The sequence below is a fragment of the Carettochelys insculpta genome, chromosome 1 (genome assembly GCF_033958435.1).
Source record: "Carettochelys insculpta isolate YL-2023 chromosome 1, ASM3395843v1, whole genome shotgun sequence".
In the NCBI taxonomy this organism is placed as follows: Eukaryota; Metazoa; Chordata; order Testudines; family Carettochelyidae; genus Carettochelys; species Carettochelys insculpta.
The window spans coordinates 152,976,588-153,004,493 of NC_134137.1; the positions used below are offsets into that span (position 1 = coordinate 152,976,588).

The 27,906-nt window shown below is 41.2% G+C and overlaps 1 protein-coding gene across 6 annotated transcripts in view; it reads right to left on the reverse strand.

The window, feature by feature from the left end:
* Positions 1–27,906, reverse strand: part of SH3KBP1 (SH3 domain containing kinase binding protein 1) — a 335,142-nt gene that overhangs the window by 123,597 nt on the left and 183,639 nt on the right. For 4 of the 6 annotated variants that reach the window (XR_012643836.1, XM_074983365.1, XM_074983361.1 and 1 more), the window contains exons 5-7: positions 21,868–21,997; positions 17,828–17,902; positions 7,672–7,868 (exon numbers count right to left, since the gene is read on the reverse strand). Coding sequence is in view for 5 of the 6 variants with exons in the window: in XM_074983365.1 (XP_074839466.1) it covers positions 7,672–7,868; positions 17,828–17,902; positions 21,868–21,997 (402 nt within the window). In the remaining variant the exon portion in view is untranslated. The remainder of the gene's footprint in view (positions 1–7,671; positions 7,869–17,827; positions 17,903–21,867; positions 21,998–27,906) is intronic. The other 2 variants (XM_074983363.1, XM_074983364.1) reach the window with 1 other exon arrangement.

The window sequence follows — 27,906 nt, forward strand, 5'->3', positions numbered from 1 at the left end:
ATCCAGCCCCAAGAATGGGACGGGTGCCAAGATGGTGACTGCATTGGGAATGGAATCAATGAGTGGAGTGGACTAAGTGGAGTCCGGGGTGCTGTAGAAGATGGACGCTGAGAATCCAGTCCATGAGCATGCTGAGGAATGTAGATGGATTGGCATGGGGAAAGGGACCTGCTGCCAGAGCAGGAGCAGTGCTGAGGCACGTCCGAGCTGGCCACTGGATGGGGCCGAGGTGACTGGATTCTGGAGCTCACAGTGGACCAGCACTGAGATGGATACAAGCCTGGCACAACGCAGTGCTGAGCATCGCTCTCAGGGGCAGTGTGTATTGAAAAGTTGGAATCAGAGCCATCTTCCAGAGAGACCACCAAATGGGAGTGGCCGTGCTTGGAATGGGACAGAGATCGACATTGTGAGTGCGACTGGTGCCACGAGTCAGACTGATGGCTCCACAAATGGCTTGGTCAGGACTCAGAGCGGCCCCAGGACTCTGAGTGGTCAGGCACTTGCGCCTGAACAGGTGCAGCCAAGAGGGCAGGCTTACCCCTAGAGATGTGTTGCGGGGCAGAGGCCTCAGTCTATGCCAGGGAGTGCGTCATCTTGATAAGTCCCCACGTCACCCTGTACGTAGCAGAAGTAGACGAAGGGCCAACTGGCACCAGTTCACCTCTGGGTGAGTCCCAGAGGACTGGCTTGCCATGAATGACGTTGGGGCATCAGGATCACAGGCCTGAGGAGCACCCAGTGCCATCTGTTCTGAAGGCACCGGGGTCAATGGATCTGTTGCAGACAACTTATGCTTCTTGTGGGCACACACCACAGAGTGAGCTCGGTGCCAGGCTGCAGGCTTTGGGGAATATGGATGCCAGGATGAGTCCTTTTTTGGTGCTGGGCCCAGACTAGAGGACAGGGTGCTGTGCAACGAAGAAGCGCGTGAGGGGTCCTGCCATGGAGGTTGAAGTGCAGACTCTATGAGGAGCTGATGGAGCCAAGTCATGCTCCTTATGAGCCTGGGGCTTAAAATCTCTAAAGATAAGGCACTTAGTTGACTGATGAGATTCACCCAAACAGTGGAGACAGGAGTCATGGGGGTTGCTCATTGGCATGGACTTCAAGCACAAGCTGTACTGTTTAAAGCCCTGGGATTTTTTTATGCCCCAAACCCTCTGGAGGGGAGATGGGAGGAGAAGGAAAACCCTTTCCTACCCACTGATGGCCTAACCCTAACTAACTAGAAAGCAATTGCTGTGCTAAAAGAACTATTTATGATTATTTGCACAAGAGTCAGCTAGGGAGACATGGTGTAGCAACAAGTACTCCGTCACAGTTCCAACAGCTTGCACCAGCAGCAAGAAGGAACTGAGGGTATGTCGGGTTGGCAGGGTCATATATAGGACTCCACACCGGCGCCATTCAAGGGGGCTCCACAGGTGACCCAATGGATAACAGATGAGGTAAAACTGTCTAACAGTTGTGAGCACCTAACTTGAATAGATATGAGCAAGTACTCAAAGTAGAATGTTGGGAAGCATTAGGAAAGGAATAAAAAATGAGACAGAAAACATATTCCTGATATGCCCGTCTCTTGAATACAACATGCAGATGTGGTTAAGCCACCTCCAAAAGGATACATTGGAATTGGAAAGGTTCAGAAAAGGGAAACAAAAATGATTAGGGGGTATAGGAAATCTTCTACAGGGAGAGTAGTAAGACTGGGATTTTCAGCTTGGAAAAAAGACAAGGAAGGACACAACTGAGGTCTATAAAACCATAGCTGGTGTAAAGATTGTAGATAAAAAGTGCTATTGACACCTTCTCATAACACTAGAACTAGGAATCACCAATGAAATTAATAGACAGTAGGTTTAAAGCAAATAAAAGGAAGTATTTTTTCATGCAAGTAACAATCAACCTGTGGAACTCTCTCCCAGAGGATGTTGTGAAGGCCGAGATTATAACATGGTTCAAAAAAGAACTAGATAAATTCATTGAGAAGTCCATCAAAGGCTCTTGGCTGGGATGAGTGGGGTTGGTGTCCCTATTGTCTGTTTGCCAGAACCTGGTAATGGATGACAGGGAATGGCTCACTTGATGATTACCTGTTCTATTCATTTCTTCTGGGGAACCTGGCATTGGCCACTGTTAAGCTGCGTCTACACGTGCACGCTACTTCGAAGTAGCGGCACCAACTTCGAAATAGCGCCCGTTGCGTCTACACGCGTCGGGCGCTATTTCGAAGTTAACTTCGACGTTAGGCGGCGAGACATTGAAGTCGCTAACCTCATGAGGAGATAGGAATAGCGCCCTAATTCGACGTTCAACGTCGAAGTAGGGACCGTGTAGACGATCCGCGTCCCGCAACGTCGAAATTGCTGGGTCCTCCATGGCGGCCATCAGCTGGGGGGTTGAGAGATGCTCTCTCTCCAGCCCCTGCGGGGCTCTATGGTCACCGTGGGCAGCAGCCCTTAGCCCAGGGCTTCTGGCTGCTTCTGCGGCAGCTGGGGATCTATGCTGCAGGCACAGGGTCTGCAACCAGTTGTCAGCTCTGTGTATCTTGTGTTGTTTAGTGCAACTGTGTCTGGGAGGGGCCCTTTAAGGGAGCGGCTGGCTGTTGAGTCCGCCCTGTGACCCTGTCTGCAGCTGTGCCTGGCATCCCTATTTCGATGTGTGCTACTTTGACGTGTAGACGTTCCCTCGCTGCACCTATTTCGATGTTGGGCTGAGCAACGTCGAAGTTGAACATCGACGTTGCCGGCCCTGGAGGACGTGTAGACGTTATTCATCGAAATAGACTATTTCGATGTCGCAACATCGAAATAAGCTATTTCGATGTTGGCTGCACGTGTAGACGTAGCCTTAGAGGACAGGATATTAGACTAGATAGATGTGTGGTCTGATCCAATATGGGCATTCTGATTATATTTATCAAAGCATCTTCATTATATTGGCATTTGAATCTGTGGTGGATGAAGAGAAACAAAGCAGCTTCCTCCTTCTTGAAAGCCAGTATCACTCTAATTTATGTCCCCATAGAAACTCTCTGAAACTTAGCAATATGGAAATTGGTTTCACTTTTACTGAAATAAAGTCTGTCAGTTTCTGGGAAATGATCCATCCCAAAATGCTTCTACTTTTTGTTTTCCATTTTGAGATTTCATAAGTTTTGTCTTTTAGAGTAGACCATCTCATCAAAAGCCCATGACTCCCAATCAGGAAACACAATCAGATTCTGTATCCTGCCTTAATTGTTTTTTAAAAATAACAATCTTAAGTGACTCAGAGCATTGCTCTGTGGTAGACCCATTTTTTAAAATGACACCGATATAGATACATGTTATCTGCTGAAACTCAGGGCAAAACCAATTTAACTGACAGCTGGAATGTCCTGTTTATCAGAGAACAGCTTGAACTTCCTACAATCCAAAGAGTGAAATCGTGATATCAGAGATATGTTTTGGGAGAGGGGGAGAATATGGAAGATGAGAAGAGACATTGCTGCATCACTCTTCCATATCGATTCAGCCAATCTCAGTGCCAATCTGTGTTATCAAATTTGTTCCTCTATTAAACATGGGTTTCCAATTCCTACTCCACTCCCATGTATCTGTTTTCCTGTATGTGGTTATGGTTTCAGAACCCCAGTAAAGGGTATAAACCTAAACAGTCCATCTGACATCCAACTGTGGTTTACCTATCTCACAAAGACCTGGTGTCATTAATTTTCTTTTATTGATGTAAATTACTAATAAGAAAGGACAAAATTGTAAAGAATTTTGTGTGTTACACTTCACAATTTCAAAGTGCTGTCCTTAGTTTTCAAATGGTATTATTTTTGCAACAGAAATTCATCCTACCATGTCAATGGTTTACATTGCAGCACCAACGAAAAATTGTCATAATTTAAAATGGCTGTTTTATATTCAGAGAATTTTTTCATGGTAGATTAGAGATGAAGAGGCAATGAAGGGTCAAGGAATGAACTAGAATGATTGGTTTGGTGTCAGCGGAGCAGCAGAGGTACAAGAGTGAGGGTCCTCATGCTGTGGGACTTTGTAGCCACTCCATGCATGAGAATCAGATCCCTAGGCTACAAAATGCCATAAGCTACAACTGTGCTCATGTCCCATATTTTGAGCTTTGGATGTATTTTTAGCATTTAGCTCTGTAACTGCTTTTAGATCTAATGTCATACATGGGCGCATACAGCAGGGCAGAAGGGAGGGCAATCGGGGCAAAGAGCAATTAAATTTAAAGTTAATGCTCCTCTTCCTTCTGTCTTCATGAAAGAGATCTGTGGAGACACTCCTCCTCTGAGTGTCTTGCAGAGAGATCATCAGAAATAATGGTGTTTAAGAAGAAACTTACTAAATGCAGGCGTTTTAAAGGAATTAAATACCAAAATGTGCAAATTCTTTAAAACAGCAATTCTCTATATATTGCTCTTTATGGGCTTACATGCAGTGCTCACTGTGTAGATGACTGATTAGTGAACCACTCAGTTTAGCTGGCCTTCAAGAGATGTGCAAGAATTCCAGCCAGTCACTGGTAGGGTTCCCAGCTTTCTAAGATAAACACCCTTGTTCCTCCTCCCGAAAAATCCTTTCCCAAGACCCCTGGGACTTCCAGGTGCAGGGGTGGCCAGGGAAGCTCTGTGTGCTGGCTCTCTCCTTGCAGTTCCCAGCATGCCTGCTCCGTCTCTTCTCTGAGGTCACTATCACTACTCCCACTGCTCATTCTACCCCACCTCCCTCTTGCTCACTCTCCCCAACCCTCACTCAGCCCGTACCTTTTCACCAGGCTGAGACAGGGGGCTGAGGTGCAGGAGAGGTTGAGGATGTGAGCTTTGGGAAGCTGGGTGTGCAGACTCCAGAATGGGGCTAGAAATGAGGGGTTCACGATGAGGGAGGGGACTCTGGACAGGGGGTTAGGATGCAGGAGGGATGAGGGCTCTGGCATGCAGGAGGGGGCTCCAGGAGGAAGTTTGGGTATACATGGGGCTCAGGGCTGGGGCAGCGGCTGAGGCATGGGAGGGGATCGAGGCTCCAGGCAGCGCTCACCTCAAGAACCTCCCAGGAAGTTGTGACATGTCTCTGAAGCGACTAGGAGCCAGTGGGAGCTGCAGGAGCAGAGCCACCACATGGAGTTTCTCTGGCCACCCATGCACCTAGAAGTCCCACGGACATGTCATCACTTCCCATAGGTGCCTGTGGTGAGTGCTGCCCAGCATCCATACCCCAAGCCCCTTAAAGTGCCCCACCCTGCATGGGGCTGACCAAACTTTTTAAAGGCCCAGTCAGTAGTGCTGACCACCAGGGTCCCTGTTTAACTTTGCTTTTTATGTAGTCTGTTACAAAAGTTAGCTAGGTGAACCGATGTCTCCCCTGAAAGATCACTGCGTACACAGGAGTACGCAGACCTCCAACTAAGAACTGCTGCTCTAGCTGTTAAAAGGCGCATGCATATGGCAAGTGCTGTGCAAGCATTTCCCACCTGCAGCCTGAGAAGTTAGTGAATACAGGAAATAAAGTACTCTAACAGCAAACATGATGTAATCACATTCCATTAAAATCTTCTTTAGGTGAAATGCAAATAGAGAAGAAGGATGGCTTTGTATTTAAGGTATCAGGCTAAGACTAAGGATTTGAATTAAATTCCTGGCTATGTTGCAGACTCCTGTCTGTCCTTAGACAAATTTCAGTTCCCATCTGCGGCATAGGGCTAATGATACTTCCTGTCCAGTAACAAGTGGGCTAAGGCTTCGTCTCTTTTCACAAAAGCCACTTACCAGCTGGACACCTCAAATTTAACACTATTATATGAGCGACTAAAAGGTGAAAGGGGTCTATAGACTCTTTTATATAGAGCCCATTTACCAAATATTTCTGTGTCTTTACAGAAAAGCACATACCCAAAACAACTATTATGTACAGGCTTGACAGAACTCAATTTTTAATATAATCTTTATGGAGAACATCTAAATTTATTTTTAAGGTGTTCGATTCTGAAATCACAGTTGTGGAATACAGGGGGAGGGAGCGATCACTGGTATGGAGATTAAAAAAGTGTTATAACCATTAAAATACAAACTGTTAAAACCAAATGCCAAAATATACAAACTGAATATCCTTAAATAAAAAAAAGGTTCTGAAGCAACATTTATTTTTAATTTTACTGACCTGTACATTTTAATTATCATTGATGGAAATATTTCTTGCTGGTTCATGTGTGTACAGATATCAACTTTCACTAATAAAAATCTAATATTCCCAAGCCTAATCATATGGAATTAGCAGAGCACTGCAATGTCAATTCTAAGCCATCTGAATTAGATGTAGATAACTGAACACCTCTACAGTTCTGATCAAGAGCCATATGTACATCATTCACAAGTGACTGCTTATGTAGTAATCATAAACAAGCACTACATATATGCAAATACTAACTGTATCGTCTTCCTAAAAAATATGCTTCCCTGAATTGGGGCCCTCATAAATCCAGTCCTCAACAGCCATCATGATCACCTTAAGAAGGAATTAAAAAAAAAAAACCACCACCAAAAAAAATATCTTTCTTTATCAGTTCTGATAGCGGTAACAAGCTCTTTCAGTATTTTAAAGCACCACCTATAAATGTTTGCATTGCAGAAGAACCTAATTAGAATTTAATCAAAGATAAGCAGAATTCCAAGCATGCACAAGTATCAGAGGGGTAGCCGTGTTAGTCTGGATCTGTAACAGCAACGGAGGGTCCTGTGGCACCTTATAGACTAACAGAAAAGTTTTGAGCCTGAGCTTTCGTGAGCACAGACTCACTTCATCAGATGCTTAAAACCAAGCCTCACAAATCAGATTATCTACACACATTAGATAAATAAAATTACTTATAAAAGTAAGTGGAAGGCTTTTGCACTTTTTTCATCATGTTACAAACTTTATTTTATACAGGAGGCATGAAAATAGCTAAAAAGCTTTGTCCCAATCCTGCTTATTATCAGTGTTAATCCCCCTCTTCTTGTCTCTCTGGTTCTGCTTGGCTACTAGAGAATGAGGGGACTCTGCTTTAACAAAGCGATACTTCCCCCAAGTGTTAGTTGGGATTCCTTTATGCCACACAAACAAAAGACAGGAATAAAACATTTTCTACACTCTGCAAGTCATCTATAAAAAGTTGGTAGTTTACAGAATACTTTTGAAATGAATATTCAAGCACTAAACTAGAAATAAAATTCTATAGGTACTTTTTGAAGTTTCCTTTTTGGCATCCTGATAGTACAGTGCCTTTATGCTGCTATATTACTGTACAGAAAAACTGGGCATTATTATTAGTGGTATTATGTGGGTAGCCACACTTCTAATACAGACTCTGAAGACTTATTATTGGTAGTTATTTAGAACAAAGACCAGTGGGCGGAGGTATGAACACAAGTATAAAACCTTCACTGAAATAACATTCTTGCAGAGAATTTAGTAGTTGAATTATTATTAACTTCACATGAATCTATTCTCCTGCCCTTGGCACAACAGATTACAAAAGGAGCCAGCCAAAGTAAGGAATAGGAAAGAAACCCAAAGCTCTCAGTTCTAGCTTACCATGAAGTTGAGTACTTTGGAGACAGAACTCATACTCATCTGAGGGACTGCAATGACAACAATAGAATTCAATTATAATACGTACCTTTTCCACTGATGGAAAGTCATTTTCTACTTCTATTGACCTTGGACGAAGCTTTATTGGTTTGTCTTTGAAGATATCCCCAAAGCCAACCCCTTTGACCTTTTTGGGTTGGATTACTGCTGCTCCATTGGCTCCTTCTGATTTTGTACTGCTTGAGTCACCACCGTCACTCTCAGAGCCTGTAGCATCTCTTAAGCCTGCCAGAAAAGCAGGGAAGAGAAACATTAGATATGAAGCTGAACAATATCTGAAGACTTGAGAATGGTGGCCAAAGCAAATTGCTGGGCCTCTCCTCCCCCGCCAAAAAAAAAAAAAATCACAGGTGACGTGGATGTCCTTTCCTTGTGGTAAGTAACCATTCTATTTTTGTTTCATCATTTTCCCATACCTGTTACAACTTCTCCCAATCCACGAAACACACACACACTCTTCTAGTATCAAAATGTTATCCTGAAGAAGGCCACTGCTATATATCGAAATACCTTTCTTCCCGAGACTTAAATCACTGAGAAGAGAGCACTTTTCTTTCACATTGCCAAACCTGGACATTCCCCTGCACAGGCTTCTCTCTCTGGGGAGAATATAAAAGAACACCTGACCGATGTGTAGCTATGTTGATTATTGTGCTACTGGTGGACACTCAGATTCTAAGGTGAAGAGCCTGGTATAAAAACCAGCAGAGCATAAACTAGAATGCCCTGCCTCTTGAAATTCTTCCCAGTTGATGAACTGCCACAAAGATGATAACTCAAAACTACTTTCCAAAATCACTGATCATGTTATATATACTTTAACTTAACATACGAGGAAGTAACTTTCCGTAAATCATGGTAAATTCAACCTAATGACAATAAACCTAAATCCTTGGGTGCCGATCTTCATTTCTATTCTGAATGATCCATTTTTCTTCAGTGTAATCAGATATGTGGACCATATTACTTAGAGAAAGCAACTTTTCAGGTAACCATAGATAAATTTTCCTGTTTTTTCAGTGCTAATTGCAATGGGTTTCCTCAGCAGCGTGCCTCCAGGATAGGAAACAGAATCAGCTCTTAAATATAGACCTCCAAAATTAAGTAGATTATGTATCTCCTCCATCTTATGTTGGGTACTAAGATCTGAAGAACGCTTTTTCCAAAACAAAGAAAATGGCATTAGTAGACACTGGGGCTGTGTCTACACTTGCATTCCTCTTTCGAAAGAGGAATGCAAATGAGGGAAACTGAAAATGCAAATGAGGTGCAGATTTACGTATCGGGTGTCTCATTTGCTATTCTTCTTTCAAAGGAGCTTCTTTTGAAGGAAGAAAAGCGGTGTAGATGCGGCTCTTTTGAAAGAAGAAAAGCACTGTACAGGGGGCTCTTTAAAAAGTAAACCGCGTCTTCGAAAGAACCCTTCTTCCCTCTCCTTTTTTTTGGGGGGAAGGGTTCTTTCGAAGATGGGATTTACTTTCTAAAGAGCCCCCTCTACACTGCTTTTCTTGTTTAGAAAGATGCATATGCAAATGAGACACCATATATGTAAATATGTACCTCATTTGCATTTTATTTCCCTCATTTGCATGCCACTTTTGAAAGAGGAATGCAGGTGTAGACACAGTCTGGATGACCAATATAATGAACAAATGGCAGCCTATGACTAGATATATGATTAGTCTGCCCTGAGATTGTCAGTTCTCCTATAATGTAATGCCTAAACCAAAGCAAGACTATTTCTTGAGTTTACTTAAGGAATGAATGCTATGACAATTGGGAGACCTATCTGGCTGAAATTTAACACTGGGTCATACAGAAAGCCCCAAATTTTAAATTAAAAACCCCTCATCTGACTATAGATTGTAACAATTGAAAGGGCTCCTCTAATGGATAAGAAATATAGCAACACTTTCTGCAGAGGTTCTATTTGGCTCATGATTTAGGTGCAGAAAGAGGGTACAAAGTTATGCTTATTAGATTGGAATAAGTTTGACTCCTCCTTGAGGAGCCACTTAGGGATTGGGGCAAATAGATATCAGGGATGGTGCTTTGTCCTGCCAAGAGGGCAGGGGACTGGACTAGATGACCTCCAGAGGTCCCTTCCGGCTCTAGGAGATGTGTGTGTAGGATCTGACCTGTTCGGTGTGAATTTCTCATATTCCTGTATTAAGGCCCTCTCGAGACACTCAGAGCTATGTTTCACTGATTTAATAGGATAGAGTACATTTATCTGACTTCTCTCATTTGAGATCCATGGGACCAACAATCACTTTCTTCAACTATTCATTTTGCAACTGTCTGGTTGGATGGAGGACTGGTGTTCCAACAGCAGATGTCCTTTGTGAGATATACACCTCCAAAATTCCTCTGAGAGGTTAATCAACTTTGGCAGCCCAACTCTCTTCAGCCATAAAAGCACGAACAGAAGTCACTGCTGCTATCTTGTTCTTTCTTGTGACATCACTCACTACCTACCCAACAGGTCCAGACACAGAGAGGCTACAGGGCAATTTACTTACTGTCTCCAGCTTTATCATGCAAAACAGTTGATCACCAATGGATCAAACTGACTGATGATGTGAGAGAATCCGGGGTGCGGAAGCCAGTCAGGTGCTGGTTTGTCCCCAGACCATGGAGGCCTCAGGGAGTGGTGTCTTTTCCAGGTACAGGTTTACATTCCAAATGTAAGCAAAACAAAAACATTGGTTCATTGATGCACACTGCCTGTGGGGTCTTCCTTGTAATCTTTCCATCTTCCCTGTTTCAGGGCCTACTGAGGGATTCTTCTGGTGTTACGTCCCGAACTGAATTAGAAAGGTGACACTTAGGAAAAAAATAAATCTGATTCTCTACATTGACTAGTTATGAGGGCAGGTAACACGCAGTTGGAGCTAGATCTTTGCCAATGAAGAAGATAGGGCAAAATGCAGCAGGGATACCTTTGTCCAATAATTTTCAGTATCACAAGAATTCATTGAACATATTTGTGTATTAAATCAGAATTCTCAACAGGCTACAATAAAAAAAATGTTTTTTTCTTTCTGTGGTAACATTTGTTTTCCATTGGGCAATCATCCTCTTCCGTAACATTTTTCTGAGATGAGACCTTGTATCTGTACTCCTCATCATCCCAAGTCTGCTACTGACTTTCCAGGCCTAACTTGTTTGTTCAGCCTCCAAGACACTCAAGGAACTGTGTCATTGTGCACAGCTTTTCTTTGTACAGAATCCAGATCAGAAAAAGTATGTGGGGAAAAGATAAGTGAATTTCCCTTTTCCTTAAAGCCAATATTATTTTAGCCATAATGCTGTAGATGCTTTCTGGTAGCACATGTACGAGCAAATAGTAATGACTGAAATTGAGAAAAAAACCCAAAAGGCTATCTTCCATCTGCAAATCAAAATAATTGGGTAACGATGGTTAAATGGAATGCTCTAAAGACAAACCTCCATTCAGAATTTATTTAGATGTTGCAGATAGTGCCCTACTGTGTTTGTCCCCTATTCTCTGAGGCTAACAAGGTGAATGGGTTGCAAGCCTCCAATATGAAGAAGGAGATGGATGATTTCATTCATGTAGGGGCCTTTCTACATTTTGTTGAGACTAGAAATGAGATAAAGCTGTTCCTGCAATTCTGGGTATTCTCAATGGTGTTGTCCAGTGACCTCATTTGATCAAAACTATTGGTGGCTCTTTCCCTTCCAAGCTGAGAACTTAGCACCTCTCAGAGGTCTAGCTCCAGAAAAAGCTGGTTAGGAGACCTTCAGATAGTTTAGGGCAATGGCAGGCCCTACTCTTGTTCTAGCTGCCTTACAAAAAGTGTATTCTTGCCTGTTGTACTTCATGGACTGCTTCAAGTTGCTGTATGATTTGTACTGCCTTCCATAAAGTTTGTCCATAGTCAGGATTTTCAGTTGAGTTTTCTGTTTACTCTGTTACCAGAGCTAAAAATCTCCCCCAGTTAAAAACACCAAGTCCCTGAACACCAGGGAAAACAGCTGTCTTTTTTCAGTAGGAAGAACTGAGGGGACAGTCTCCCACCACATCAAATGCAGCCTTTGGACACAGCTAGGAATTAGGCACATATATTGCATCTGATGAAGCGGGTTTTTGCCCATGAAAGCTTATGTTCCAAATTACCTGTTAATCTATAAAGTGCCACAGGACTTCTTGCTGTTCTCGAAGATACAGACTAACACAGCTACTTCTCTGATACATTGACTAGTAACAGAGAGATAGACTAGCACGGCTATGTACTATGAAAACAAAAAAGCAGTCCTGTAGCACTTTAAAGACTAACAAAATAATTTATTAGGTGATAATTTATGACACTGAATTGTTTGTTTAAAAATCTGAAACAAAGTCTGGCATTTGCCTCAGAAAAACTCTGCTGCAGGGAGGGATAGCGAAAACATTGAAATGAGTGCCAGGAGGCAGGGCTTTCCCCTTCTGACAGGGTGACTCTACACTTTGCGTTCCTCCTTCAAAAGACGTATGCAAATGAGGTAAGTTGAAAATGCAAATGATGTGTAAATTTGCGTATTTGACCTCTCATTTGCATATTCTAATTTCAAAAGAGCGTCTTTCGAAAGAGGAAAGCCAGTGTAGATGCTGCTCTTTTGAAAAGAAACCCATCTTCGAGAGAATCCTTCTTCCCTTTATTTAATGGGAGGAAGGATTCTTTTGAAGATGGGGTTTACTTTAGAAAGAGAAGCGTCTACACTGGCTTTTCTCTTTCGAAAGAAGCTCTTTCGAAAATATAATACGCAAATGAGGTGACAAATATGCAAATTTATATCTCATTTGCGTTTTCAATTTACCTCATTTGCATACATCTTTCGAAAGAGGAATGCAAGTGTAGATGCACCCACAGTGATTAACAGGTTTGGTTCTGCCCTCTATTAGCATTAATCAATTTAAAGTGAGAGAGGAGCACCACCAGCAGCAGCACATTATATTTTCCAAATCTGACTCTAGGAAACTAGACTTTTCTGTACTAGCTATGAGAATGAAGTTTACCCAAGACATACATAAAATTGTATAAACGTTCGCATTGTCTCTGCTATTTATTTCATTTACACAATAACTGTGTTAGATAATTCAGTATTCATGTGCATGAGGATTTAACACCACTATCTCTAGAGCCAGCACAGACCTACTTCTCTCTCAGAAAAAAAACAACAGCTGCATCAAAGCATTTCAAGACCAGACCTATAACACCCTTGCTGTTTTAGAGTGAAGTCTCCCTAGAGCAAACTCTCTAAACTGTGACAAACTTCAGTGGTTTTGAGATTAGCACAAATTGGGATAAGGAGGAACATCTGACTTAACTCACTATCAAACAATATTCCCAGAGTTGTGCTGGCAATAATTTGGAACTCTGGAACACAATGAGATATTCAGACTATAAAATGGCTTATGTAAAATCAAATTGTTTATTTTAATCACAGCAGTTTATTTTTGGTTTTTTACTCTATTTAAAACACAGGAAAATAATTGTTTCTAAATGTAAATAAGTGAAAAAAAACCCAAAAATAAGTTTCAAAGTAAGTTTTTCTTTAACATATTGTTTAGGAATTCCATTTTTATTCTTTGTTCTGTATTTTTACGCTTTATTTTATGGTACTGGCAAAATCCCCAAGCATAACTGTTGCAGAATACCAGATATCCAATGTTTCTGCCTTGCCTCCCCAGTGCCTTCTAAGCTCTACCAGTCTGAGAGTGATGCAAAGGTCAGCTATTCAGAGGCAAACACCTGAGACAACGAAGAGATCTTTCCTAATTTGGTCTGGCATCCAGAGAGAAATGCTGTCAGCTGTGGTTAATGGGATAAAAGGGAGAACTGTATAAATGGAGTTTCTTTCTTTCTTTAAAAGTCAAAGACAGTGAGAAACAAAGAGGGGAGAATTATTCCCTTCTCTTTTTGCAAAGATTAGCAGCATGGGATTGTCGAATTCTTGGTTGCTGAATTTTCATGTGACGGGTGGTCCATGGTGACAGCCAGATGATTATCTTGTCAAGAAGTGAGGCAGAAATGGCGCTTGCTTGCTTGCTTTCTTCTGAGTGGCAAACAGGAGAGAGCAGGCTCCCAGCACATACACCACAAAATTTTTTTTTGGCGGGGGCAGCACCCAGCAGTTCTCATCTCTGGCCTTGTTTTCTGTGAATATCCTGCATGAGCTAACTTTTGTTGGTATTAAAAACAAAAGAAATGCAGTTTGCATGAAACTTTGATTTAAATAATTGGCTCAGAACTACGTTATGATTATGAATGCACATTTTGCAAAACAAGCACATACATTATAACCAGAGCAAAACAGTAATTAAAAATGATTTGCCTGCAGTATACAGTACATACATATTGTAAATTTAGACTACCCTCTGCCTTATTCATTCACTTATTTTTTATCAGATCGATTCCTTCAGGAGACATAATTTTGTTGTCCAAACACTGTCATTTCCTTTCAGCACATTCATTTTCTTTAGCACAATGATTTTTGCTACGTGCAAGTAGCCAGCCCCAAATTTTGAATGCATTAGCAAAAAAATCATGCAGGGTAAAGGGGAGTGGTTTTCTGCACCACGGAGCAGCATGCATTAGCAGCACCTGGGGAACACAATTCTGAATTCTCTTCAGCATGAATTTGGAGCCATCGATACTGAAGCTTTTTCCATTCCCCATAAATGGTCAGAGAGTATGCTCACAATTTCATTTGAAATTGGTCTTACTGTGTTTCAGCCTTCTGCCATCTCAATTTTTGGATTATTTTCATTTCCCTTTTTTGAGTGGCTGTATGAATACACTGCTTACACTGCACGAAGGAACTTGTGACAACCACAACCGCAAACAGTATTTGTTCCTTGAAACCACAGAAAAATGATTTATTATGACAGATATAAAAAATTTTCTGCAGGTGGGTTCTCTGCAAGGATTTGATACATTTCTCCCTCTTCATCACCACTATTTTTTCCACCCTCTCTCCATCTTCACATTTGTTTTTCAGGTAACATTTCTTAGCATGCTAATTCTAACCAGGAAAATTGTACCTCACCAAATTTTAGCATTTTTATTTCCTCAAATGCTACTTTACATGGTAGCATCTGTGTATAATTATATTTTCTCTTTAGTGAACAATACTGTAGGCAAGGTAGGAGATATTGGGAGGGAAATGGAAAAGCTTACACATTTCCTCAAATTTGCTAAAATTCATGGTTATTTTTAAAACTGCGTGGCATTAACTTTGTTCATATCATGAGCTATTTCAACAGTATTCACACTATAACTATGCACATGCAGGCTCACTGACAGGGAGGGTCAAACGGAAAAGTTGCCCCCAGACCCCTTTGAAATGCTGCACAGCACTGTGAGGGTTTGGGGGCGGGGGAACAGGGTGGACTGTCCTAAGCCCTTCCCCAGCCCTTTTAGGGCAGGGATCTGTGCTCTCCTTACACTTTGCCCCCAGAGGCTGTCGACCCTACTGTGTACATGAATCACATATTGCTTTCTTTGTGATCTGACCAGCAACAGTTTCTCAAGGACTGGAAAATATTTTTAAAAGGAAAAAAAGAGTAAACTCGTGGAAGAGTAGAAAGCACAAAAGAAAAATTCCATTTGCAACAATCCTGTCTTCTATCACACTAAACATCAGCTATTACTGACAGCATTATGGCTCCACCTATCAGGAAGCTACAAAGCAAATATCCGTCAATCAAGGCATTGAATATATTCCAGTCTGTCCACTTCCTTCAGTTACAGTGCTTCTGGGGAAAAGAAAGAAAAAGAGAGAGAGAGACACACACACATTAAGATGGTAAAAATAAAAAAATTCCAAGTATTCTCAGAGGAGTTATAGGAGGAATATAGGATGGGAGAAGAGAGGACTACAATAAATGAAATTACTGGTGAGTAATTGTCCTTTGTCATATATCCTCTCTCAACCATCCTGCCCAGAAACACCAATTTTTCCAGCATGCTAAAGTGGAGTCACTATGGAGTGGAGTTTGCCATGCCTAATGGGCAAAAAACAAATTCAGCAGACAGGGAAAGGTCCAAGGGATATTGCCAACCATAAATGCAAGATGAGACAATCTTACAAATTTCAGTGGCACTGTCTTGGTCCTTGGTGAGGAGAAAGCTGCAGCACCCAAGCCGAATGGCATTTAGCAATTTTAGGATGTGGTAAGTTAGCCTGGTCATAGGCTAACAGAAAACAATTTTAAGCCATTATACTAAATGTGCCACTTTTATTATGACCTTCAAAATGAAATGAATTCTTGATTTTCATCAAACCTCGAACACAATAGAGAAGTAAAATTTTTGAGCTTGCTTAAAGGCCTGGGAGTGAAATTATTACTGCTGTGAAAGTGGGGAATCAAGACACACTTTAGGAAGAACAATAAATTCCTTAGTATATACACATGTGGATTTATTTCTGACATTAACTCTTGCAGAAGTCAAAAACTGTCTTATTTTCAAGTATGATTCCAGGAACAGGAGAGAAATAAACAAAGTTCCTTAATTTTGTGGGCTATCATGACAGTGGGTAGGATATGATAAGGGATTGATTTAGAGAGAACCTAGACATCAGTATAGATAAGCAGCTTACAGAAATAGGAAGAAGAGTGATAAAACACCTACATTGGGCAGTGGCTCAAGACAGCGCATCTCTGAAAGCACTGGGAGACCAGATTCTTGACTTCTCTCAAATCTGCCCAGAGAGGCATACCTATACGCCCACCTTGGCCCCCTTCCCAGCTTCAAATCCACACGTGGATAGCCACACACAGCACTGGATCTGGCTGTAAGCCTAGCACTGTCAAACACAGCATCACAGAGACAGCAAGTTGCCTGGGAAGAATCTGAAAGAACACACAGAGCCTAACAACTAAGTGCCAGAGTAGGGGCCACCAAGCAAGAAGGCAGTCACCACAGACCAAGTGGTCTGCTCTACCTGGACTGAGAGCACGTGTGAAACGTGAGTGGGAAAGAGGAGACATAAAAAAGAAATGAATGCCTGCAAGCAGACAGCCGGGGAAGTCACGGTTAAGGAGACAGCACCCTCTTTCAGAGGGTGAAGAAGAGGCAGCAAATCAGGGGACTGCTGCTGTGGCAGACTCAAAGTGTCAGAGGCCATGTTCACTGACAGAAAGTAGGTGATTCAAAGTCTCCAGGAGATGGAGAGCAGCAATACACAGCCATGTGGAGGGCCAGAGCAACGGTTGGAAGGATGAAGACCAGGGAGCACTGTTGTCACTATTGAATTGTCATGGGCAGACAGCTAAACATAAACTTGAGACCTCTGCACAGGACACAAGTACTGACCACTTGTTACCTCAGAGTCAGAGGGTGACAGTCGGCTACAGTTCTGCATGAGAGAGAAGATTCTAAAGGAAAGTGGATTTCTTTGTCTTTCTTCCATATCTGGCCCTCCCTTCTCATCTTTGCCTTTGACTTTCATCTTCTTATTTTCTGCCTTATTTTGAGAGCTAGAACTGCAGTAGAAGGAGAAAAAAAGAGAAGGAAGCCTAGGAAATCATGTGGAATGAAACATGCACTCCAGGATTCCAGGGTGCAGGAATAAAAAGCCTGATCATGAACAGAGCAGAATAGTGCTTAGAAAATGGTCTAGACTGACATATCTTTTAATTTCTCCCTTGATAATGCTGTTAGTAATTTCTGTCACAGGCAGCACAGGAAGAAGGGTGCCCAAGCAAATGTAATTTATTTAATTTGGAAAGAAGGCAGGGTCCTCCCTTTAAAATTCCTTTCCACTTTTTCTGTAAAGAAAAATATTTTATATGTTCAACAATTGTTGTATGTAGGTTTATTATAAGTAAAAACAACTACACACCATAAACCTGAGACCAAAGGCTTTGCACTCCCCTCCACATCTGTGGCCTGAAGCCAACACAACTGACAGCTTGCTGCATGCTCATCTGCATTGTCTAGATATAGGCGCACGCACACACACGCACAGAGAATGAGGATACTTTCTCACTATACTATGATCATGGCATTTGTCTGCAGCAAGTAAAGAGTTAACTCGCAGACACATATGCCAACATGTAGTACAGTCATAAGTGAGTAATGGTGATGCATTTTACAAGTGCAGATGAATCAAACACATATTGAGGAGTAAGACATCATTAAAACTGCCTCTTGAATTTTAAATACACTCACTGTTATAGCGTCTGTAGCTGTCAATCTTTGCTGGTGCCACTCTGTACAGAACTGTCCCTTGAAAGGCAGACTTTCCTGACAGCAAATGAAAGAAAAGAAGGAAAGAGAAAACACAAGAGGGGAAGGAGAGAGCGAATGATGGTAAAAAGAGGGTAGCGGAAGAGTTTTTAAATCTGTACTTTCAGTACCAAACATTTTCAGAGTTCTATTCGCAAAACAATGAGACTAATAGTTGCACTGATTGAACATTAAGTTAAAAATATTCTCACTGCATATATCTCAGTTAGGGAAATTTCGAATGAGTTTCCGAAAGCCAATGTGGTTGAGTTGTGTAATGTGTTGTGTCCCATAATCTCTAATGGCCAAATAAGAAAAAATTGGGTCCATAAAGTTTTATTTTACACGTGTGAATGAACAGACAAAGGGTGTGTGTGTGTGTGTGTGCGCGCGCGCGTGCATCCTTTTTTATCTCTGAGATACAAAGACAGTCTGAAAAGACTTTTCCACCATTTTTTCCTGTTTGTTTTTGCCCTAGTACTGGTCTAGAGTGGAGACATTACTATTAATGTCACTGCCATTTATGTACATACTTACACCAGTCCATTCTCTTGATACAGACGCACTGAAATACCAGAATATTGCAAGTCATTGAAATACGAGAATTCACTTAATGTAGGCAGGACATTAGAAATATCAGTGTTTTGTTGAGGCACTTATTGAAGGGTTTCAGATGTAGATTATAAACTTTAACAGTTCTTGACCAAAGGCATGCAATGGAATCTTAAAAAACATTTTTAACCCTATAGTTTATTCAGCTAACTATACATTATCAAAAAGACAAGAAAACCCAAAGAGCTTTAAATAGGCTGTACAAAGGCTGTTCCCATTTTAGCTGATTAAGGCTATGTCTTTCCACCTCTGCCCCCAACCCAAAAGTATAGTGTTTTCTTCATGTTTAGGGTTTTGTTGTTGTTGTTTATAATGAAACAGCTAACACATTAGCTAATTCACTGCATAGGTTTGTTACATCCAGTTCTCGAGTCATCCAAATCATCTTCTAGGGCAAAAACAGTTAGAAGTGTGTATATACTATGATCAACAGGCAGAAAAAAAGTATACAAATGAAAACGTCCAATACCATCTGTTGCCACAAACAAGCAACAACAAGAAGGCACAAACTCTTCCACCCTGCCCCTCCTTGCAGATCACCTGTAAGTGAAAGCTACAGTAACTTTCATTCAGCTGCTAAGAAAGCTGGGAAGAAAAGGTCTCCATGACAGTGGAGACACAGCTGAAATTTAAAAAAGTTAAGATTTATGACATTGCTGAACTAAGGCATGAGCTGCAGAGTCTAACATCAGTCTTCTTACTGGCACTCATGATTTATTAGTGAGCATGGATAATATGTTCTTAAATATCTAATATATTAAATTAAGCCTAGTCATATCTTAACATGTATACTTAAACACACATACAAGAGATAGCTAGATAAGTCTTTGTTAAAATGACTGAGAAGTCGCCCCTTATCATATGACTTTCACTCACAAGGAAATAATATTCAGTTTAATCACAAGACAATTTTTGTGATGTTTTGTTAAGCTGTAATGAGGAGCTGTGGTACTTCAGAATATCGAAAAACCAAGTAACCAAACATTCAGATATTTGAGAAATCTAGAAAACAATTAAGCTAAAGAGCTGTGTACATCTGATCTAAACGGAAGATAAAGCTAAAATATACATAACTTATGGATGTTACCTACTATCAACAACACTGTGAAACCAATAGGACTCCTTGAATAATAAGGGCTTAATTTGAGTGTGAGCATCAAAATCAAGCCTTAAATAAGCTCTGTAATACACCTTTTGCAGGAGAGGGTGGAAATATTACAGTCATTTTACAGACGGGCCAAGAATTTTTTCAGTGATCTCAAATCTTGTGAGGGCTTTACTTTCCATGGCACCCAGAACTCACTGGAATTACAGTCTCTCTTCCATACCCCCTCCCCACCCCGCACCTATCCCAGCACTTTCTCCACTCAGAACCCTGAGCACAGCGTTGCCCGCACAGGACAATGATCTCTCAAGAGACAGCAAATAAGACTTATTAAAAACCAAATCATGATGACAATATTTTGCATTTCTACAGTCCATTTCACTTGAGGATCGCAAACTGCTTTACACACCTTGATTAATCAAGCTGCACAAAAGCACCTATAAATGTCGATAAGTATTATACCTATTATTCAGAAGGGGAAGCAGAGTTAAGTCGCTGCCTTAGATTACATCATAGCTCCCCATAATCTGCAATTGGATCTTCATGCGCAAATCTGAGTTTATGCAGATTGCCACTGATCTTTCTGGGGATCTGCTTAGATGTTTAGGCCACACAGACCTGATCACATGACTGGGATACAAACTAGTCATCCCCATCAAATATCTAAAAACTGACTCTGAGTCCTGTGCTGTAATCATATAGTTCATCTCAAGCAGTGCTATCTTAGTCAAGTGGTGGCAGCATGCAGCCTGCAGGCCACACGTAATCTGTCAGGGTAAGTCACTGAGGGCCACCAGATAGATAGCTTATCGGTGAACCAGAAGCTCTGTCTGTTGAAAGAGGGCCCCCCCCAGAGCATCTACATGGCTTGTTTGTTGACAGAAACTGTAAGCAAGATGTTATACCTCATTGCGGAGAGGCACAACGCTGTCAGCAGAAGTGCTGAGTTTGTTGACAGACTGTTGACAAAATGCATTTTGTGTGTAGACGCTCCATGAGTTTTGATGACAAAACTCTCTAGTATAGACATAGCCATAGAGTAGGTCACTAATATTTCCACAAAGATTCACTGTCCTTACAAGAAACTGAAAAACTCTCTTCCAAACACCACACCAGGTTTGGTTTTAACAATCCTATTTCTGTGGTATAGCAAAAAGACACTTTTTCTTAATAAAAAAATAAACACATACTGCATTAAGATATTTTCAATTAAAATTCAGAATTACTGGATTTTCATTCTCATCCGTAAGAGTATTATAAAGATTTTGTTTAAGTTTGGCAAGTTTAAGAATTTGGCATAGTCCCACAAGAGCACAACACTCCTTCCAGTTGTGCCTAATTCCTGCACAGGTCTCAAAAGAACACTACATGACCAAGCATTAAAAGTGATGCAAACAGGAAATAACCTGGTGGGGAGCAATTTAGCAGATAAACATGCATTTACACTAGGATATGCAAATACTGTTGGAATATTTTTAAAATACAGGATCTAGTGACCACAGAACTTGAAGAAATTGAAATGCAACAAGACGGGTAGCATCCATTCCATACCGAGGCAGATTTATGATTCAGGTTATTCTTCTCCTTACATCAAGGAAAAAGGTTGGAAATTGGGAGAATCCACTACTAACTTAACACTACTTCAAACTTAAGTTACCAAACATGCTTTTCACCTTCAACAGTATTGAAAATCCAGGTGAGTGGATGGTGCAGTGGGAGAACCAACTCAGAGTCCCAGTTCTGGCCTTTTACTCCTTTGGCTAGCAGGGGTTGGGAATGATGGATGTGGAAGTAGCATGCTCAGCACCTGGAGGGAGAAAGTGCTGCATGTCCCACACCAGTAATTATGAATTCTTAAATACCCAGGAGGACTCACTGAATAAGGTCTGGCACTTCCAGTCCCCTGCTAAAATAAATAAGTAAAACCATTGTAAAGGTGTTTTGGTAATTCTGTTCAGCTACTGCGTGTAAGGACAAAATGGTGGTGTATTTTCATTATGAAATAGAAACCCAACAGCTGTAAAATGGCATTGTTTCCTGGGCCCTCCACAGTTACAGCTGGATTGGTTTTTAAAATGCTATAGTTAAGGACAAGGTGCTTATACTGCCAAAGCATCAACAGCCAAACAACCTTTCCGTAGCACCAAATTTGGAAAAAGGCACCTGAATCTCTTCTAAGAAAGAAGTAAGACGATCCCAGCAAAAGAGCAAGTAAGTAAAGAAAAAGAGGAAAAACCGATTGACTTGATAAAACTTTGTTTCTTACTTGGCTTTATTAGTTGCTCCTCCTGTGCAATCTCCACATCGTCAGAATCAACAGAAAGTTCCTTTATGAAGTTGGAAGGGAACATGCCAGTCTTTCCATTGAGAATCCCTTCCCACCAGCCCTCCTCCACCTGGAACAAGACAGAAACAGAGCCCCAAAAGTATGTCAATATATACAGAACATTTTTTTAATTGAACGTTTTAAAATACAAATTGCGTTAATAAGAACAAACGTGAAAAGAAAACTGATTTTGCACTGTTTGTACACATTTTAACCAGCATGGGATGCACTTTGCGTGTGGTATCCATCTTTTTCCTCTACATGAGATGGATATATACTGTCCATGCACAGCTGCATTTTTTAGTTGTTCAAGCATGGGAGGGGAAAAGCTGTTAAATACAATAACTGTGCAGTACTTCACAATTACAGTGTGTTAGCTACACTTCTCATGTGTAAGAATTAATTCACCACCAAGGAAATGCAGGGCTTGAAACACGACAGCTTGTGAACTGTGAACAGCAGCACCACACACCATTTTGTGACAGGATGTGAAGAACAACTCTAACAGAAAAAAATACTGCATCTTTACAAGTAACTTCGTGACATGATACCAAGTATCATGTAAAAGCTAAGGAATCTGTACAGACTAAGAAAATATGAAGAAGAGTAGTAACGTGTGTTAAGATTTCTGAAGAATCAACAGGACCTCCAGAAATAAATAAATAATGGGAGTGAAAGAAGCAAGCAAATTCCTAAGGTAATTCCAGTAGAAAATAAATATAGCATCTAAAAATGATTCATTCCCTCATGGGTAAGCTATCCAATATGGAGTCGGAGTATCATACTAGAAAATCACAGTCCTTAAATACCAATTGTCTTTAGGTTATAATAAGACAGCAGAAAATGATTTATTCTTTGTATCAGATAAGCATATATTTGACAGTTTAAAATCTTCCTTTCATCAGACACTGCCCATCCCCAAAAAAGTGATAGGAAAAGACACCTTCAGCCTGTGAAAAATCAATCTCTACCATAGTTTGACCCATAGCTTTTCCACCAAAAAAAAATTATAAAAAGCAGATTTCAACTGCTTTGCAAGTTGTTGCCGTTTATGTTTACTAATTTTTGGAAAACAAAACATTGAAATAGCTTCAGTAACTTGATAAAAAATTAGCTACATATTAAAACAATACAGAAATGAGGAAACGGCAGAGGTGCTTAATGACTTCTTTGCTTCAGTTTTCACCATGAAGGTTGGTGGAGATTGGAAGCCTAGTATAATGAATGCTGGAGAAAAGGAGATAGGAAAAGAACAAGTTACAATTTATTTAGAAAAGTTACATGTCTTCAAGTCACTAGGCCCTGATGAAATGGATCCTAGAATCCTAGGAGACTAAGGGAGGATATGACAGAGGTCTATAAAATCATGACTAGTGTGGAAAAAGTGAATAAGAAAAAGTTATTTATTGGTTCCCATAACATAACTACTAGGGGTCACCAAATAAAATTAACAGACAGCAGATTTAAAACTAACAAAAGGCAGTTTTACTTCACGCAGCACACAATAGGCCTGTGGAACTCCTTGCCAGAGAAGGCTGTGAAAACCAGGACTTTACCGGGGTCCACAAAGGGTTAGGGTTAGGGTTAGGGTTAAATTCATGGAGATTAGGTCCATCAGTGGCTGTTAGCCAGGGTGGGTAGGAATGGCATCCCTGGCCTCTGTTTGCCAGTGGCTGGAAGTGGTTGACAGGAGATGGATCACTTGATGATTGCCTGGTCTGTTCACTCCCTCTGGGGCACCTGGCATTTGCCACTGTCGGAAGACAGGATACGATGGAACCAGCTAGGGTGTGGGTGGGGGGGAGGGTCCATGAGCCAAGCAGGGGGTTGGGGGCGGGTTTTGGGCTGAGGAGGGGATTTTAGGACCTTGGCAAGAGGGTTCAGTCAGAGCACGGATCATGGGGGGAAGGATAAATGAGGGTGGTTGGAGGAGGGGGAGGCAGGGCCAGCTGGAAAACTGAAGGTGAGAGAGAAGGGCAGGGCCTGCTGATGGGGTGGTGGTGGTCCATATTTGCAAAAAAAGCACCCCCTCCCAGAAATACCTGTGTAGGGGGCTGTATATATAACACTGTATTTGGGATTTAGCAGCCCCAGCTGAGGACAGCCCTGTGCTGTACGGTTTGAAACGATGTGCTCACTTCTCACTAATAAAAGCTTGTAAGTGGAAATGCATTATTCATGTGAGTAGCCCATCAGAAGGCCCAAACATTCAGTAAAATCTGTCACTGCAGCTAAGTGCTTTTAAAATTTATGCACATGGGTCCTAATTCTTGCCCAGCACTCACACACTGTAAAAAATCATCCTCTTCCCCTCCCGCCCCCCGCCATACACAGTAAAGAAACCAGGGTTCCCATCGTAGAGGAATGATTCTTGAATTAATCCATCTCTTACTGACAAACTGTACATACTGTTTATTTTTGCTTCAGTCTGTTCCAGCCCCTTCCCCCCACAAAGAATAAACAAACAAATAAAAACACAACACTGGTTAAGTCTTTTCGCAACCTTCTGGGGAGGCAAAGAGTGTCTTTATCTTACCAAGCCCTGGAGGCTTTCAGCACTGCTGTCACACCATATTTTAAATATAACATACAGTATCTGAGGTTGAATAGAGCTATTTCATTAGCCTCCTTCATATATTTATGGGAGATATGTTCCTTTTCAGCCATTTACACAGAATACAACACCAAGCAATAGAAAAGAAGCACCGAACAGAGTTCTAAATAAAGCCAGGGCCTACATCATTCAACATTGTAAAAATCAGAGACATCTGCCTATCTGAAGTATTCCAGATGAAATAATGTGATCAGTGTCTCAAAATCCGCAAGCAAACATACCATGTTGCCTTATTCTAAAGAAGCACTAAGAGAGAATTGAAGAATCAAACTGCCCGGGCAGGAGGCGTTCATGAAGTGAGCAAAAAGACATCCAAAATACATTATAAAACTGAGGGGAAAATCCCACCATACAGACACATTCAACGTTGGAATGAGAAGGCTGGAACAGATAATGAAGGTTGGGAAAGAGTCATGGGAAGGGTTGGATATGGAGAAAGAAACGAACGAGGTGGGAAACTGTTAGAGTTTGCCACACAGCATAAGATGGTGATTTGCAACACGAGATTCCAACAAAAGGTCTGTAGGAAGTGGACATGGCGATCGAATGACAGGAAGTCCAACATAATAGATATGATTTTGATGACAAGAAGATGGATAACATCAGTACAGTAGTGCCGAACTTTCCAAGGAGCAGATATATACTCAGACCACAGTCTAGTGATCGCAAACATCAAGATAAAACTTGAAAGAAAACGTAAGACACAGTTTAAGAAAAGAAGAGATGTGGTGAGGCTATGTGAGGAAGAAACAGGGAATGCATACAGAACAGCACTCAAAGAGAAGATTAAGAATATCACCACAGAGAAAAACCTAGATAAGAGTCGCAGGGATAGCCATCGCTATAGAAGAGGCGATTGAGCAGACTGTTCCAGAAGAAGAAAAGATCAATAAGAAATGGATTACCCAGAAGACATTGAAGTTGGTTCAAGAGAAAAGAGCATTGAAGATCAGAAGAGATGTTTCTGAGATGGCGGAACAGCAATATAGGAAGAAATGCAATGAGGTAAGGAAAGCAGCCAGAAAGGAGAAGGAGAAATGGTTAGAGGAGCAATGTGAAGATATTGAGAGGTATTATGGGGAATGTAAGACCAGAGAGATGTATAAGACAATTAGGAGTATTAATAGGAAATGGCAACTGAGGCAGGTAGCGATCAAAGATGAGAACGAAGAAGATTGTGCAGCGATGGACAAGATATTGCCCCAATCTATACAAAGCACAGTTGGACCCAAGTGTCTCAGAGAGACTGATTGAAGAACTGAAAGAGATATTTCCCCCAAGCATCGAGAGCGAGACTGATATTTCAAAGGAGGAAGCAGAAAAAGCAGTGAAACGACTAAAGAACAACAAGAGCACTGGAAATGATAAGATCACAGGAGAGATGATCAAATATGGTGGAGAAAGCATGATTCAGGAAATACATCGACTATGTAATATAGCATGGAAAGAAGGGAAGGCACCTAAGGAATGGACAAGATCTGTGCTAGTGACAATACATAAGAAAGGAAGTACATTGGAGTACAAGAACTACAGAATGATTGCCCTACTGAGTCATCTAGGTAAGGTCCTGATGATGATACTGACTGAGAGATTAAGACTGCAGATAGAAGAACATATAGCAGACAAGCAAGCAGGGTTCCGAAAAGATAGAAGTACCATATAGAAGATATTGGCACTAAGACTGATAGTGGAGAAAGCTCAATGAAAGAACAAAAACGTATACGCTTGCTTCGTCGATTTTGAAAAGGAATTTGACAGTATAGATCACAAAGTGACTTGGGCGGTGTTGGAGTCATATGGAGTGGATAGCAGACTGATACGGTTGTTGAAAGATATAAATGATAATGCAGAAGCAGCAATGAGAACATGCGGGGAGTTGGGAAGGTGGTTTAAAACAAGTAGAGGTACGAGACAAGGAGATCCAATATCGCCAGTATCTTCATTGCATATCTGGAGAGAGTGATGGACAAGATAAAGGAAGAGGTAGAAGGGATATCTGTGCACAGGAAAAGAATTAACAACTTGAGATTCAAGGATGATATAGTTATCATTGAGGAAGATGAGGAGAAGCTAGCAAAAACGGTGCAGGTGTTACATGAAGAAGGGAAGCTGTACGGACTGATTATGAACATCGATAAAACAAAAATAATGGTATTTGGAGATAAGGAAATAGAAAGGAAGATCAGTGTGGATGGTATTGAACTAGAAAATGTAAAGAAGTTCACATATCTGGGGAGCAACATAACATACGATCTAGACTGTAAGAAGGAAATAGCAACTAGAATAGTGAAAGCAAGAGTGAGTTTGAAGGTGATGGATAAGATCTGGAAAAGCAAAGCAATTAGCTTAAGAGTGAAGCTGGGCATCTTGAAAACATGTATTCAGCAGCATGTTGTACAGATGTGAGACGTGGGTGCTAATGAAAGATTCGAAAAGGAGGATATTGGTGTTTGAAAGGAGTTGTTATAGAAAGATTCTGAGAATAGGATGGATGCGGAAGTTCACCAATGAGGAATTTTATAGGAAGATAACAGCTGAAAGAGAACCTGCTGCAGAAGGTTATAAAATGGAAGCTACAACTATTTGGACATATTTGCAGAATGAACGATGAATGAAAAATCAGACCCTAGTATTTGGCATAATGGATGGTTCGACTCGGAGAGGCAGACCCCACAGAGAATGGATGGATGATGTAGCAGATTGGCGCAGATCTACTCTACAGAAACTAAGCCACTTTGCACTGGATAGGGAAAGATGGAAGGAAATGGTGAGAAAGGCATCAGACACCAACGGGCGTTGAGCCTACGGTTATTGTTGATGATGATGATAAAAAGGGCATTGACTGAAACTGACACATCAATATTTTTAATCTAATTTGCTTTTCCAAACAAGTCTCTTTTCAATGGATGGAGACAAGACGAGGCAGAAAACCCACTCAATCGTTTACTCAATGGTACCAGTAAGACTCATGTTTCCTCTGAGTTGAGAAAAGGATAGCTCTGACTCAACCAGCTGGGAATGGTTTATCCATACCTTCCTCCAGCTGGAGGGAAAAACAGGATGAATCCATGACACCAGAGGTATGCTGTGACAAATGAATGCATACTGCTGATATTCCAGCCCACATTTAGAAATAAAGTCAACAAGGGATTCATATACACACAAACTAACATGAGAAAGAGATCAAATTTTGAGACATTGCTCAACAAATCCCTTAGTGATAAGATTTCTTTGTTCTCAAATACTAACTGCATTCATTTGTCTAGGTAAGAAAGAAACCACTTGAAGGAAATTCCAGACAGATCAATAACCATCTCTAATCACCAAGACACCAGCCTACTTACTGGTATCAGAGCTGCTGAAAG